The sequence below is a fragment of the Ochotona princeps genome, chromosome 10, assembly GCF_030435755.1.
Source record: "Ochotona princeps isolate mOchPri1 chromosome 10, mOchPri1.hap1, whole genome shotgun sequence".
Classification (NCBI taxonomy): domain Eukaryota; kingdom Metazoa; phylum Chordata; class Mammalia; order Lagomorpha; family Ochotonidae; genus Ochotona; species Ochotona princeps.
Window position 1 is genome coordinate 43,566,259 of NC_080841.1, and position 15,347 is coordinate 43,581,605.

Below are 15,347 nucleotides of genomic sequence, written 5' to 3' on the forward strand. Positions count from 1 at the left end.
CCTCAAAGGGAGGTAAGCTAAACAAGCTTAGATGGCACACTCAAAAGTGTTCGCTTCTGCAATATAAACCATGTCAAAATGTTGTCCACGCCCTTCAATATTCACTTCAACAGCTCAGGCACAAGCAATAACCAACAGGAGCATCTCATATATTTGCATGTTACTGACTTTCCCACAATCTCTTCCACACTAACATTAATACTCTGGCCCACAGGTTGATTCAACAGTCAGAGGCAGGCAAGAAGCCGGTAAAATATCTAACTTCCTGAAGGGTAAGAAGAATCATTCACTGGCTACCTGCTATCCACAGTACGTGTTACACACTTTGCATCAACTAAATGTGAATGCAAAGTTCCAGTTTTCTCTGAACAGAGTGACAACGATGCCTACCATGTTAAATTTGTTTTTAAATGTTTACCTTGGAAGTACAAACTGTGGGACCAAACAATTTACCTTTGCCCAAAGAAGTACGCCAATGTCCACTAACACACAGTGACCACTGACAAGAGCTGGGTACAGCAATTAGGCTGTTTAGTTCTAACACAGCTAGCTTTTAATGGCACCCAATTTTAAACTAAAGATGCAAAGTGAAATTATGTAACAAAGATACTTGTCTTTTCAAGAAATACACAACTGGTTATTTTCAAAGATCTAAAAGATAGCCCATACTAAAGCAGTTACCAAATCAAGGCTGTATTTTCTACTCTCCCCCAATCTAACTTGCCCCTCTCTCTCCAGCCTGCACTTATTTTTCTTTTTTCTTGGTATGTTCTTGCTGAGTTCTGTCTCACGGTTTTCTACTTCTAGTCTCCTGTGACTGCCTATCGATCTATGGCTGGAAGTAGCGCAGATGGTTTCTTAGCTGCAAAGTGGATGGAGCACTGAGCTGTCAGCAAGACCAATGCACTGGCCTATCTCCTCCCGAAAGGCCGTCTGTGCCACCTGTGGATAATCATCACATGTGCGTCACTTACTCCTGAGATAAATTCAGAGATGTAATACGACTTGCCCAGGCTGTGCAGCTAAACCAGAGGCGGAAACAAAAGTAAAACCCCAATTCAAACCATTCCCAATACACCACCACTGTCACAAAACACACCACACCAAGATTAAGACAAGCTTGTAAAGAAACCAATATAAAACTTAGTATATAAGAAAATCTCTGGTACCTCTCTAGACTTTCAGATGGAATAAAAACAATATGTATAACGAGGAATGCTGCACAGTCTGATTGAAGCCGTCAATGCTTACTCTGTTTTGGAGTCTAACCTCTGGCTGCAACTTTGTCACTGGTAAGATTACCAAGAGGAAGGATTAAGGAGGCACACCAAGATAAATGCACAAGGAAACAACACATTTCTACAAGCACATCATCCCAGTCACAATAAAGGTTAACTTTTAGTTTAATTTACAGAACAGTGACAGCCCATATATTTTCAGTGAAAAGCAAGAAGGTATTTACACCATTTTTAAAAACATCAATTCAGAAATTCTAAGTCAAGCAAGCATGCAAAATTCAGAACATTAAAAAAAAAAAGTGCCAGACAAGATTGCCCAAATAAACTTCTCAGGTAAAGGTGACTTGAAAATGTCCACCAGAAAATCAAGTGAATTGGAGTGGAAAGGGACACTTCAGAAACCAGGAGGCTCATTTCCTCAGTTCACAAATGAACACAGTGAAACAACGGGAACTGGCGAAGATCACGTAGCTAGACTAGTGACGTATGCAGATCTAATTCCTAGTGCTTTTTGCAACTCCACATATCCCAAACATGTGGAGGTAAATATCCAGGACACAGGAACGCAGTCCACGGAGGTAAGCACAATGTCTCAGGACTGACACCGCAGGACAGGCTGCGGTTGTTAGCACAGCACAGCAGCACACCGTACAGGGTTACATTAGACTGAATGAGCTCGGGAAGAAACTTCGATGATCAGTTTTCACAACACAGCCAAGTTTCCATTTAATTTTCTAATTTATCTCAAAATGTGCTAGTTTACAAAAAGTAGCACTCCTCAGCTTTCTTTCACCATTTTTTTGTATATAGTTTAGTATGCTGTTATGTATGTAACTTGCATGTTTTAGACAAAATTCATATTTTGGTGACTTCTAGTGTATTTATAAAATGAAAAGCTTTCTATCAAAATACACTTTTCACTGGGAAAATAAATAAAACAGACAAATGGATCTACACAAAGCAAACAAGAACTTTGGTAGATTTCAGTGTAGTACAGTCCATTAACAAGCTTATTTGTGTTTATTCCCCCAGAGCCACTCAACTTCCAAGAATTTTAAAAATATTTTGAAGTGCGATTTTATTATGTTGACATTTTTCATCATTCCACATCATCTTCAGCCAAGCTCTGAGCACTTACAATTCTCTGAAAGAAGAAAAACAGTATTTTAAGTGCGATAAACTTTTAACTGGAACCCTAAGGTCAACATAAAGTACTCTCTGTTTCAAAGAGCTAAATCCTGCTAACAGTTCACCCACTGCAACAGTTAGCACTTTAAACATTATGCTCTATGTTAGCCAATCATACAACTCAAACCGAAATAAGAACAAGTTTTATATCTAGTTTCACGCTCACACAAACCAAGAAAACTGGTAAGTGCTTTGCCAATTACTGTTTCAAAACGCCCCACACATTTAGTCCTTACCTGACTAATTGTTGGGAGCTTCGTCAGCAGCATCTGGAACACTGGTGGTGGAAGAGTTTGCTGTAACACTTGCAGTAACTGCTGTGGCTGCCCACACACAGCAATTGCATTTGTCAGATGGTCTACACCCTTTTCATATTCACCTGTAAGATTCATATAAACTTTGTAAATTGAAAATCCTTGGCATTTGTCAAAAAATTCAATTTTCCACATCAACATCTGTATGTGTTCATATAACTGAATTATGAACCTGTTATCAATCAGTCAGATCACAGGTTATAAAATGGAAGTTTCCAATGAACATACATTAAGGGAAAAAAGGTGAAGACATACTTATTTTTATTATCATTTGTATATTTAAAGCATTTCTGAAAGAATTACATAACAAATTGCAAACTGAAGAGTACTGTTCTATGAGAAAAGCAAACTAAAAGATGGATGACAGAAGTAAAAAAACACTCAATTTCACTTTATGCAAAACATTTGTACCAAATGGTTGCTATCACATGGAAATACAACTTAAAAAATTTTAAGTTCCTGCTTAACACACCAAGGAATCCACCAAAAATACTGTTCACTCAGCCTTCATGAAAGCAATTAATAACCAAAGATAATGTCCTCAGACCATACCCACTCATTGCTCCTCTTTTTAGCCCTACAGACTGGCTAAGTTCCAATAACCCGCCACCACTTGACCTCAGCCTTTGAATTGAATGCACGGCTATCACAATTATGGCTCCCAGTGTTCTTTCTGCATTACGGAATTTGGTATCTATGGTGTTGCTTCTTATCCCACCCACTGGCTGCTGTGTAAAGATTAAAACACCTTTGGGATAAAAGTCCGATAAAAGTCTCTTATAGCAATTGCATACAGGTAAAAATTTCTAATAGCTTCCTCAACACCTCTCAACCACAGCCTCAGAGAGCTGAACCGTCCCCTTGCTAATGCAAGAAAGTGACCGTCTCATCTATACCCGAGTTGTGTCTGGCCACTGTCATCTGGGTATGTTCAGCCAACAGGCTGAGCCAAGTTCTGAAATGATGTAAAGGGAGCCAACACAAGACCCAACCCTCTGTTGTGCACCCATGCAGTAACATTCAGTGAAGCGGTATAGGGGAGAAGAAATTGGCTGACTCAGTTCCCATTTCTTGAAAGTCATAATAAAACACCTCAGAATCAATACTGCAATTTCTTTTCTGTGAATTCAACAATACAGAAAAATATGAACAAGGCACCGCTGGTACAACATCAATCAACACGTCACCTTGAGCTCCCTTCCTATGTAAATCAGTGATTTCTAACAATTTTACTGACTAGATAGCTGCATTGTTAGGGGTAACTTTTGGCAGTACCAACAGTATCAAGAGCTTCATACAGGATCCAGTGCCCTGTTCAGACATAGCTTCTCCACATCCAATCCGGCTCCCTGCTAATGTGCCCAGAAAGGCAGTGGAGGATGGTCAGAATACTTGGGTCCCTGTCAGCCACATGCAGCCCGGTTGGAGATCCAGGCTCCTGGCTTTGAACTGCATCAGTGCCAGTCACTGTGACCATTTGGAGAGTGAACCAGTGCATGAAATGTCTCTATCACTTCCCTTTGAAAGAGAAAAAAATCTTAAAAATTAAAAGCATCTATTGAACATAATGGGAATATCAAACTCAGTGTTACAAGAATACAGCAGCCGTGCCATTCTAAACTAATCCCTGCCTTGCTGGAACTTCCCTCTGAGATCACTGGCAGAACTCAAGTGCTTCCTGGGAGGCCAGTAAGAGACCTGGAAATGATTCCTCAGTAGCATCTTTCTCCGATTTTCTTATATTTTGGCAACTTCTCCTAGACACTTTAATTTTTTCCTATCTGTTAGTAATTTGAGTACAAGGGATTAGAACATCCGCAACTACTTGGTAAAGTTAATCAAACAATTTCTAATTATGTCAAAAATGACTTTGCGAGGCCATCATTTTGGCATAGTAGGTAGAGCCTACCAGTAGATCCTGGTTCGAATCCCAGGTGCTCCACTTCTGATTCAGCTTCCTGCTAATGTGCCTGGGAAAGCAGTGCAGGATGACCCAAGCACATGGGCTCCTACACCCAGAAGATCCTGGCTCCTGTCTTCAGACTGGCCCAGCTCCAGCCATTGCAAGCATTTGGAGGAATTAACCAGTGGATGAAAAAATCTTGCCTTTCCCTTTGTCTCTGTGACTCTGCCTTGCAAATAAATTCATGTAAAAGATTACTTTGTACCTGTATCCGAGTGCCTAGCATCAAAAGGCAGCAACTCTGCTTCCAAATCAGCTTCTTGCTAATGCACTGGCAAGGCAGATGATGGGCTAGTACTTGTGTTACTTCCCCCACATGAAAAATACAGAGCTCCAGGCTCCTGGCATTGACCTGCTGGCCATTGGCAAGTGAACCAGCACCAAGATTCGTTCATGTTCTCTCTCCCTCTCCACCCCTCCTCTCTCTATATTTTTTTCTGCCTTTCAAGTAAATAACATTTTGAAAACAAATTGTTTCTTGGGAAAGGAGAGACATAATAATAATAAAGTCATCATTTTAAATGGATTATCTCTTCCCCTAAAAGATGCAAGTAACAAAACATGCACATACGGCCCAATCATGTAGTTCAATTCTGTCTACTGACACAACGAGAAAAAATTAATACAAATTTGATGCCATTTTTATGAACAACTGCACTTTTCAGTTAAACACTAATGTGACACTGTTTCTCCTTCTTTATAAATTTGCCTGTCTGATAAAAATAAAATCTTCAAATCAGACACTACTGGTAACTTCTGAAATGAAGGGTCATGAACTCATCTTGTGATCTGGACTAGGCTAATCAATGTTCTCTGGGACTTAACTAGCCATTCTTTCCTCTAAACAATGGAAACCTGAAGATTAGATGAAGGTGCTAACATACTCTTGCCTTAGGCTCTTCAATTATACATACATCCCATATCACATTATGGCAAACAGATTTGTAAAAACTACTTATCATCATATATTGCAAAAACCTTAAATTCAATTAAAAATGTCACAGGCAATGAAAACTGAGAAGATATTTCTTCCAAAAACTAGTCAGATATAAAATAATCCTCACATTGTTAAGCAGCCAGAAATCTGAAATATTTGCAACACTTTTGCAAAAACAGCCAAAATACCTAAGAAAAACACCTTATCACTATAAACAATAAAGTTTGTTCCATAGTCTTTCAGTAACTCTTACCTTGAGCTAGTAATTCTTCACCAAGCTGTATTTCTTCAAGAAAGAACTTCTGAACAGCTTCAGCATCTTTAAGGTCAGGTAACTATTGGAAATAGACCCTTTAGTAATTGACATAAAAATGCCAAAGTGTATAATACACATAAAACCAATAAAAAGAAAACAAGATATTCTAAAAAACTGGTAAAAGTTATCCTTAACACTAATACTTTCAACAGTTACAATGTCTATAGTAACATGAATGAAAGGAAAACTTAATTAATCTGACATTTTAATAGTTCTCAGAAAGCCCTGAATCAATTATGACCCCCCAAAGTCAATTATCTATATCAACTGTACCTTTTGCTATTTTTGATGGCCATTATGGTAGATTTTTACAGTATAATCAATTTGTCCTACCAATTCAGCATTATTTCACAGATTTTTAATACCTTATTAAAGATGAGTTGTTTTTGAATGGAAGTGAAATACATCACTGAAAAATTGCAACAGCACAACAATTTTCTCTTTGTTGAGCATGTGAGTTACTTGTAATTTCTTTTGCAATTATAATCATAAACAGTTATTCAAATAAGTTTGCAGGTTATCACACTGAATGATGTGGTAAGCAAGACAAGGCCACAAATAATAATAATAATGCACGTACCACAATTCAAAAAAGTAGGCAGGTCTGGACAGTGGAGAGCAACAAGTGATCCCTCCAGTCTTACTCCAGCAGACCAGCACCACACAGCTGTGTTGATTACTCAGTTTCAAAGTAATAAAATATAACCTTTACTGATTTAATTTTCTTATCTCAATTTGTTTTAAAGAATAAAAAAAAAAGAACCACTAACAATCCAGTAATCCAAGTCTTCAGAATCCAGACAACGGATTTTATCTGAATTTCAGACACTGATATTTCACTGAAATAGATAACTGCAAGCATGATGATTAACACTTACTTACTGAATTTATTCAGAAATGCCACAGAACATTTTTTATCAAGTAGATAAACCCCTGTAGTCACTAAAAATAATCATGAACACAGGGTCTACGAAGAGAAAATAGTTTACACCTACATTTACATTTTACAAGGTAAAAATTTGTCAAAAAGAGTGGGAGTTTGGATCAATAGGTACAAATAATCCTGAAAAGTTGAAAAGAACAGCAAATAGCTCTTTTAATATGGAAAATTAAATCAACAGATGTTATATTTTATCATTTTGAAGGAGCATTTTAACCTTTTGGAGCTAATGTCTTCTGGACACCATCATGTTACGGCCCCTTAAATAGTCTATGTACAGTAAGCTGTCCCATGCTACAGACAGCAAAAGTAAAAGAGTGAAAGATAATATGTAGCTGAACTAAATCACTCATCTATTTCTAAAAATAGCAAGTTATTTTAAAATAGAAAAAACAAACCAAAAAAATCAACATCTAACATCAACAAGCTTTCTCACAATACACTGAAACAGATTTTTAGATCTTTCTGCAAGGGATAAAATCAGTAATTTAAACAAAAACACAATGGACTGTTACCTTGGAAAGCCCAGCTCTCTCCTTGGCAAGCTTCTGTTTCTTTCTTCCTACAAAAAAAAGAAATATGACTTTTCATTTTGTAATTAACAAAAATAGGAATCAAAAGAAGTCAAATTTCCGTGGCAGACATTCATTAATTCCATTTGTGAGCCTGCCTGACTAAACTCTGTCTGCGCGGCTTCCTGGTCTCGGCCACGGGGACAGTCCTGCTCAGTCAGCTACAGGCGCCATGACAGCGGGGCGAAAGCTTTCTCTCTTCGAGAATACTGGTCCACCAACGCACGAGATGAGACCATTCTGCCATGGGAAACAGGTAGTGATAATTAACAAACTGAGCTAACCCCTTTCTAGTACACACAGGACATGTAAGAGAAGTAGAACACTACTTTTAAGGAATTGATGAAATATACCAGATTTTACCTTTGTTGAATGTTAAAACTAGTGGCATTCTTAAGCAGGAAAAGAATAACATCTGAGAAAGTTCTCTAAAAATTACAAGATGTGTGTATTTGGTAAAAGCAGGTAAGAAACAAGTACTCAGAAATGATCTGCTGGGCCAGGGCATGTCCTGGATACTCCACTTCCCATCCAGGTGGGAATGGCCAACAACCCGTGTGGCTCCTCTCTGTAAATCTGCCCCTCCCCGCCCCCCAAAAAAAGAAAAGAAAAGAAGAAGAAGAAAAAAAAAAAAAAAAAAAAAAGAAATGGACTGCTAAAGTATCAACTCAATTATTGCTAGCTAGTTAGGACTTGTGCCTAGAGTGTGTAGGCTGCTCTGTTACACCACTGCACTTGGTCTCTGGATATGTATTTTAGGAAGCATGAAAGCAGGCCTGGCATGATAGCTTAGTGGTTAAAGTCCTCGTCTTGAACGATCCGGGATCCCATATGGTCAGCAGTTCTAATCCTGGCAGCTCCACTTCCCATCCAGCTCCCTGCTTGTGGCCTGGGAAAGCAGTTGAGGACAGCCCAAAACCTTGGGACCCAATACCCACGTGGGAGACCCAAAAGAAGCTCCTGGTTCCTGGCTTTGATTGGCTCAGCATCGGTCGTTGCGGTCAGTTGGGGAGTGAACCATCGGATGGAAGATCTTCCTCTCTGTTTCTCCTCCTCTCTGTATATCTGCCTTTCCAATAAAAATAAATAAACCTTGAAAAAAAGCATGAAAGCAAAGAGCAGATATGGAGTTGATCCTGCTAGCCAAAGAAATTGGGCCATATCTGAAAGCAAATGTCCCCTAAAACCTTAAAGCACTGAAAATCCAAGTCTCAACTCACAGCTAACAAGGCAGCAGCCCATTTACCTAACATCAGGGGGTTCATGTGTTCTTATTCTACTCTTACAAGCCAGAATAAAGCAAGGTAGTGCTGAAGTGCCCCTTGCTAGTTCTAGGCCTCACAACAGACTGCAGATTTTTCTAGCAAACCACTAAACACTAACTCTACAACATACTGAATGATAACAGTACAGGCTGGAACCAATACTACAGAGGGCAATAAACACCGGAGGGGAACCCAAAGTGACGTGAAGACCCTAGAACCTGACCTGAGAAAACAAGGCACTGCTATTGCTAGTTAAGAGGGCATTCCTGGGTAGGCATCTGAACTAGCAGTTAAAACACCTGCTTCTCATATTTGGATTCGGAATTCCAGTCCTGGTTCTTAATCCAAATCCTAGCTTCCTATGAATTCAAACCCCAAAAGCCAGTGGGTAATGACTCAAGTTAGTGTGTGTGCCTGCCAGTACAGGGGAGGCGTCGGATGGAATTCCCAACTCCTGGCTGGAGCTCCAGCTCTGCTGTGGCAACTGAGGGAACCAAAGACATGAGATCTCTTAGTTCCTGTCTCCCAAACAAATGATTTTTATTTACAAAGAGCACACAGTTTTAGATGCTATATATCTAATAGTTTAAGTGTTATCAATAAAGATAACAATAAAACAATGTATCTCTACTCATTTTAAACAGGACAAAATTTCCCAAGGTCACAACAAGGGCAGCTTCAAAGAGCCTGAGCACTTCAATATTATTCTGCCTCTATTCAATAGCATGAAGTAAAAACCAGATACCTCAGGAACAACCATGGGGAGTTGATGAAATAAATTGTAAAACAATAATTGATTTGTTTTAAAAGATCCATTTGTATGGCCACTAGTTTTAATCCTGACTGCCCTGCTTCTCATCCAGCTTCTTGCTTGTGGCCTGGGAAAGCAGTAGAGGACGGCCCAAAATCTTGGGGCCCTGTACCTTCAAAGGAGACCCAGAAGAAGCTCCAGGCTCCTCGCTTTGGATTGGCTCAGCTCCAGCTGTTGCAGTCACTTGGGGAGTCAATCATTGGACAGATCTTCCTCTCTGTCTCTCCTCCTCTCTGTATATCTGACTTACCAATATAAATTTTTTTTTTACCAATATAAATCTTAAAAAAAAAAAAATCCATTTGTTTGAAAGGCACGGACAAAGATAGGGACTGAGATCTTTCAACTGCTGGTTCATTTCCCAAGTAGCTGCAACAGCCGGGATTGGGCTATTCCTGACCCAGATTCAGCCTCCGTCTGTCTGTGTCAGAGACCCGAGTAATTTACTAGGAACCATCATGCTGCCTTCCTCCGTCCATTAGCAGAAGCTAGAGCCAAAGTGGAGCAAGTCAGGACTGTTAAGAGACTCAGGCTTAACCTACTGCATCGCAACAGTCCCAAAGCAGTCATTTACAGAAGGCTCGAACAGAGATGATGAAACTCACTTTAATAACTAAAAACAGAAACTCACATTAATGATATTTAACATTAACAAGAATCACACTACTAAGAATTTTAATTATCTAATCCTGCTAAATCCTCACCTTACATCTACCAGGATCCCATATGGCTGCCAATTCATGTCCCGGCCTGGGAGAGCAGTAGAGGACGGCCCAAAGCTTTGGAACCCTGCACCCACGTGGGAGACCTGGAAGAAGCTCTTGGCTTCAGATTGGCTGACTCAGCTCCAGCCACTGCAGCCACATGAGGAGTGAACCAATGAACGGAAAATCTTTCTCCGTGTATCTGCTTTTCCAATAATTAATTAATCATAAAAGGCATGTTTACATACATAAGCAGAGACAGAAAGATAATCTATCCTCTGGTTCACACTCCAAATGTTTGTAATGACCAGAGCTGAGCTGATCTGCAGCCAGGAGCTTCTCCCGGGTATCCCAAGAGGGCACAGGGTCCCAAGGCTCTGGGCCATCCTCCACAGCTTTCCCAGGCACAAACAGGGTGCTGGATGTGAAGTGGGGCAGCCAGGATATAAGCCTGCGACCACATGGTATCTTGGCACTTGCAAGAGGATGATTGGTTTGTGAGCCATTGTACTGCCACACTCCCAAGTGGTTTGCAGCAGGGTTTCCAAAGGAGTGGATTAATCCATTTCTTTAGAGTGCTCCATCTGTTTCAGTCTTTTTTTCTTTCAAACTTTGGGAATATGACTTAAATTGCAAAAGTCACACAGCCAGCATTTATGGTGGAACCGTGCCTTTGCTGGGGGGGGGGGGGGTCCTTCAACTTAATCTGCACAAAAGTAGGCATTACCTACTCTTACAGCGCACGAACTTAAGATCTAGAAAGCTGCTGCTCATCGGTGACTAAGCCGGGTCTGGAAAAGCCAGCATTTGAATCCCAGATCAACACATCCCTTCCCTCCTGAAGGTTAAACAGCAGGAGAGGCCACGGGCGGCCATTAACGCACTGGAAACGACTCGGGGAGAGCCCAATGAACAGCATGAGGCTGCATAATCCCTTCTTTGCACCTTCCTACCTTCAGGCACTTCCTTGTAAATTTTAACCTCCAAAACTGTTTCACTTAAGTAACCCAGACGAAAACATTTCCAAAGACATCACATTTTTACTTTTCTATTGTTGCCAAAGAACAGGCCTCCTCCTTCCCTCCCCCACTTCCAAGCCCCAAAGCGGGGAGCGGTTGGGTTTAGGTGATACGGTTTCATTCTGACAGATTTCTCCCAAAATTTGTCGCAGGTCTGAAATAAGGCTGAGCCACGGGAGGAGCGCAGCCCTTTGGACTCCCCTGCCGTTTCTGTAGCATTCGCTCCTATCCTGGAGGCGGACACAGCGCGACCCCAAGAAGGTGGAGCAATGCCAATGAAATCGGGCTAAATAAAATCCGTCCAACGCTTAATGAGATAGTAGTGACTAGTAAAAAAAAAAAAAAAAAAGGCTCCTCGGCTACCCACGCGGTTCCCAACCGTCACGATAACACCAACTCGACAATATTCAACGCGGCAGACGGGTTTGGAGGGAAAATGGAGGGAATCCTGCGGGGCCCGGCAGTCCCGGGGAGCGGCGCAGCCCGAGCCGGGGCCGGGCCCCACCACGCGGCCCTGGGCACGCGGGCGCCAGGGCGAGGGGCCGCACTCACGTTCTCGCAGCCTGTTCTTGAAGTTGGGGTCACTCCTTCTCTTGCGGTCGAAGTAAATGCAGTAGCCGATGAAGAGGGCCCCGCAGACTCCGGCGGCGATGGCGCTGTTGCGGCCCACCATGTTCTCTCAGCCGCGGAGAGCGACGGCAGCGGTTGGCCGCGAACCCCCAACACGGACGCTCCGCTCAGCACCGTCGACCGCCCAGTCGCCGGCGCGGAAAGACCGAGCGCGAGCCACTTCCGGCCCGGGCGCCCGAGGACCTCGAAGGACGTCTGAGGCAGTGCCTGAACGCAGGGCGGCGCGCTGCTACGGCGCCTGCGCAGCGGGCCACGTGGGCTGTGTCGCCATCGCTGGCGCTGCGCCCGGCTGTGTCGGGGAATGCGGGACTTGCGTCAGACCCGCGGGGAAGCGTGATTCCCAAAGCTTGGGTGGGAGAAACACAGCGGCCAGCGGTCAATTAAAGCTTGAACTTTTTTTTTTGAAAGATTTTTCATCACTGGTTCACTGCACAAATGGCTGCAACAGCCAGGGCTGGGTCAGACCCGTGTCCCACGTGGGCGCAGGGCCCTGAGGACTAGACCAGCCTCCGCTGCCCTTCCTGGGCGCACGTGCAGCGAGCTGGATCCGAAGTGGAGTAGGCGGGATTCCAACCTGCAAAGCCGCAACCCCAGGCTCCTAATTTGTTCCTAAACTGTGTTGCTTCTCAAGTCCAGTCAAGGGTGAGTAGCAGAAGAAAACTAAACAGAGCAATTCCTTAAAATCTCTAAAAAAAGAAAATGTCTCAACAGCAAATTTAAAATATTCTATATATGTGGGAAATATTCCGGCAGGGACACATGGGCTGGGGTGCTGGCTTCCCTGTGAGGGGCCCCTTTGTGCTCCCCCACCCCCACCTTTTCTACAACTTCTGCTAGGGTGCCACCCCTGGAGGCAGTAAGTGCTTCTGCAGCCATGGGAAAACCGCGGTGCAGTTTCCAGCTCCTGGTACCACAGGCCCAGGCCTGACTGTTGCAGACTCTTGGCGAGTCAACCAGCAGTTTGTGTGTGCCACTTTGCCTTTCAACTGAAAATAAGGGCACTGAAACATAATGGGCTTCCCAGATGGGTACTGTGCAACTAATACCCCTATGTGCTGGGTGCTAGGAGCGTGATATTTCCTGATTTCGAACAGAAAATGAGCCCCCTCCACTCCATTGCTTTCTTGCTAGCCATCTCTTACGCTGCTTTTGATTTGTATCTTTTACCATTTCAAATTGCCTAAGTGTAGCACTTGGTCTCAGTTTAGAACCTGAGAAAGTGATGGGAGAACCCCCAATTTATAGCCATAAACTCATGTGAGGGGGAGAACCTTAAGTGGGTGAGTTTAAGGCAGTCTTTATAAAGGAGTGTGCCCTTAACCCAGGGAGTTTGGTTTAACTCTGGGTAGTTGGGGTCAGACGTTATTGCAAGGGGTTCTAAAGACACAGGTAGCTGAAGGCCCTACCTAACCTAGTCTAGGAACCTGGCAGTGGCCTCCTGCTTAAGTGAGGATTGGCCCGAGATACTCAGGAAGGCTGACAGACCAAAGGCATGTGTGATGGTGCAAATGTACCAAAGCAAAGGATTCCAAGGACTGCATGCAAAAAACAAAGCATTTTTTCTTACACCCTCCATGCACAGGATTCAATTCTTCCCATCCAAAAAAGTGTCAGTGAAACTCTGCTACCAGTATGTGTTCCCAGCCTCAGGAGTAACAAATGGCTTGACTAAAGCTTCAGCGAGCAGGAGGCCTACAACACAACTCCTCAACATCTGAGTCCGTTTTATCCCGCCTCTCTGAGATGTGTAGTAAATGCAAATACAAATGTTGGACATAGTTACTCTGAAGTAGAAATGTATGAGGCAACATGTTTCTAAGAGCCACAGTCCATGCCTTTGAGTCTCTTCACTTTACATTCTTATGCCTGTATTTTCTTGAATTTATGTTGTTCAAAAGGCAAAGCAAGAGAGAATTTTCCATGTGCTGGGTTCACTACCCAGTATGATCATGACAGCAAGTTAGGCAATGGGGTCTGCCTATGAGTGGCAGGGACCCAAGGACATCAGCCATCATCTACCACCTATCATGCCAGGGTGTGCCTTAGCAGGAAACTGGGTTGGAAGCAGAGGCAGGTCTCAGGCTCAGCATTCCAGTGTCAGACTTTAGCAACGCAAGTGGCAGTTTAACATGTGACACACATTTGCCTATTGAAAAAACACCTGTTGCCAGGAGACAAGAGCATCTGGATCACGGGTCTGCAAAACCATCTCATCTGAACTGCCAAGGCAACCAACAAAGGGCAAGATTCAAAGATCAGTAATTTTTTATAAAAGATTTATCTAATTTTATTGTAAAGTCATATATATAGAGAGAGAGAGGAGGAGAGACAGAGAGGAAGATCTTCCATCCGATGATTCACTCCCCAAGTGGCTGCAACGGCCGGAGCTGCACCACTCCAAGGCCAGGAGCCTGGAGGCTCTTCCGGGTCTCCCACGAGGGTGCAGGGTCCCAAGGCTTAGGGAGCTGGATGGGAAATGGGGCCACCAGGATCACAACTGGCGCCCACAGGGGATCCAGGGCGTGCCAAAGCAAGGAGTTTAGCCGCTAGGCTACCAAGCCTGGCCCTGTTATCTTTAAAATAAATAAAGCTTTACATTTCTTTTAAGAAAAATGAGTTTTATGAACAAATACCCCAAAACAAAATCCAATGCTCTAAGCACCACAGGTATATTTATTCTTACACTTGGCATTAAATCCAGTCCCTGTGCATAGAAAAATAGAGCTCTGTTTTTCTAGAGCTATATTTTAAAGACCTGTGCTAGTCCCAGAAGACAGGATTTCCAAAACAACTGGTAAAAACTCTCTATGCAGCCCACATCCTATCTATCAAAGTGATGTATGTTCCTTGTACATTCTGCTCCCATAATTAGCCTCCTTGGTTGACGCCTACTCAGGCCTCCCACCCGGATACATCACCAGCTTAGACCTGTCAGGCAATATCAGCTTATTACAAGGTTAAGCACCAAGGGCATGCAATAGTATTCTTTCCCTTTGCTGAATTTTATATTCTGTGCCTAAATTACTGTATTTTACTAGAAACAATCTAGGGCCTGGTGCCATGGCCTAGCAGCTTAAAGCCCTCGTCTTGAACGCAACAGAATCCCATATGGGTGCCAGTTCTAATCCCAGCAGCCCCGCTTCCCATCCACCTCCCTGCTTGTGGCCTGGAAAGCAGTCGAGGATGGCCCAAAGATTTGGGACCCTGCACCTGCATGTGAAACCTGGAAGAGGCTCCTGGCTCCTAACTTCAGATCGGCGTAGCATTGGCCATTGCAGTCACTTGGGGAGTGAATCATCGGACAGAAGATATTTCTGTCTCTCCTCCTCTCCGTGTATCTGCCTTTCCAATAAAAATTAATTAATCTTAAAAAAAGAGAAAGAAACAATCCAGCTGGTTAATGACGGGGGTAAGTTATAGGAGGATCTCTGCCACCTACAGATGAAGTTT

General features: G+C 42.8%; 1 protein-coding gene and 1 non-coding gene across 2 annotated transcripts; both read right to left on the reverse strand.

Moving 5' to 3' along the window:
* Positions 1-1,385: 1,385 nt before the first annotated feature.
* On the reverse strand, positions 1,386-12,068 carry TOMM20 (translocase of outer mitochondrial membrane 20). Its single transcript, XM_058669365.1, has 5 exons — positions 11,820-12,068; positions 7,412-7,458; positions 5,894-5,975; positions 2,663-2,805; positions 1,386-2,382 (listed from the first exon to the last, which is right to left on the reverse strand). Exons 1-5 carry the CDS (start codon positions 11,938-11,940, stop codon positions 2,338-2,340), a joined length of 438 nt encoding a protein of 145 aa, XP_058525348.1. The 5' UTR covers positions 11,941-12,068; the 3' UTR covers positions 1,386-2,337.
* On the reverse strand, positions 11,409-11,542 carry LOC118759176 (small nucleolar RNA SNORA14). Its single transcript, XR_004996021.2, has one exon. It is a non-coding gene; the product is annotated as a small nucleolar RNA SNORA14 (small nucleolar RNA).
* Positions 12,069-15,347: the final 3,279 nt, after the last annotated feature.

Excerpts from the sequence above, each read along its gene's own strand:
- TOMM20 (XM_058669365.1), bottom strand. The coding sequence starts at position 11,940 with ATGGTGGGCCGCAACAGCGCCATCGCCGCCGGAGTCTGCGGGGCCCTC. Across the intron at positions 7,459-11,819 it reads CAAGAACAGGCTGCGAGAAC|GAAGAAAGAAACAGAAGCTT; the intron begins GTGAGTGCGGCC and ends TTTTTTTTGTAG. Across the intron at positions 5,976-7,411 it reads AGAGAGCTGGGCTTTCCAAG|TTACCTGACCTTAAAGATGC; the intron begins GTAACAGTCCAT and ends TATTTCCAATAG.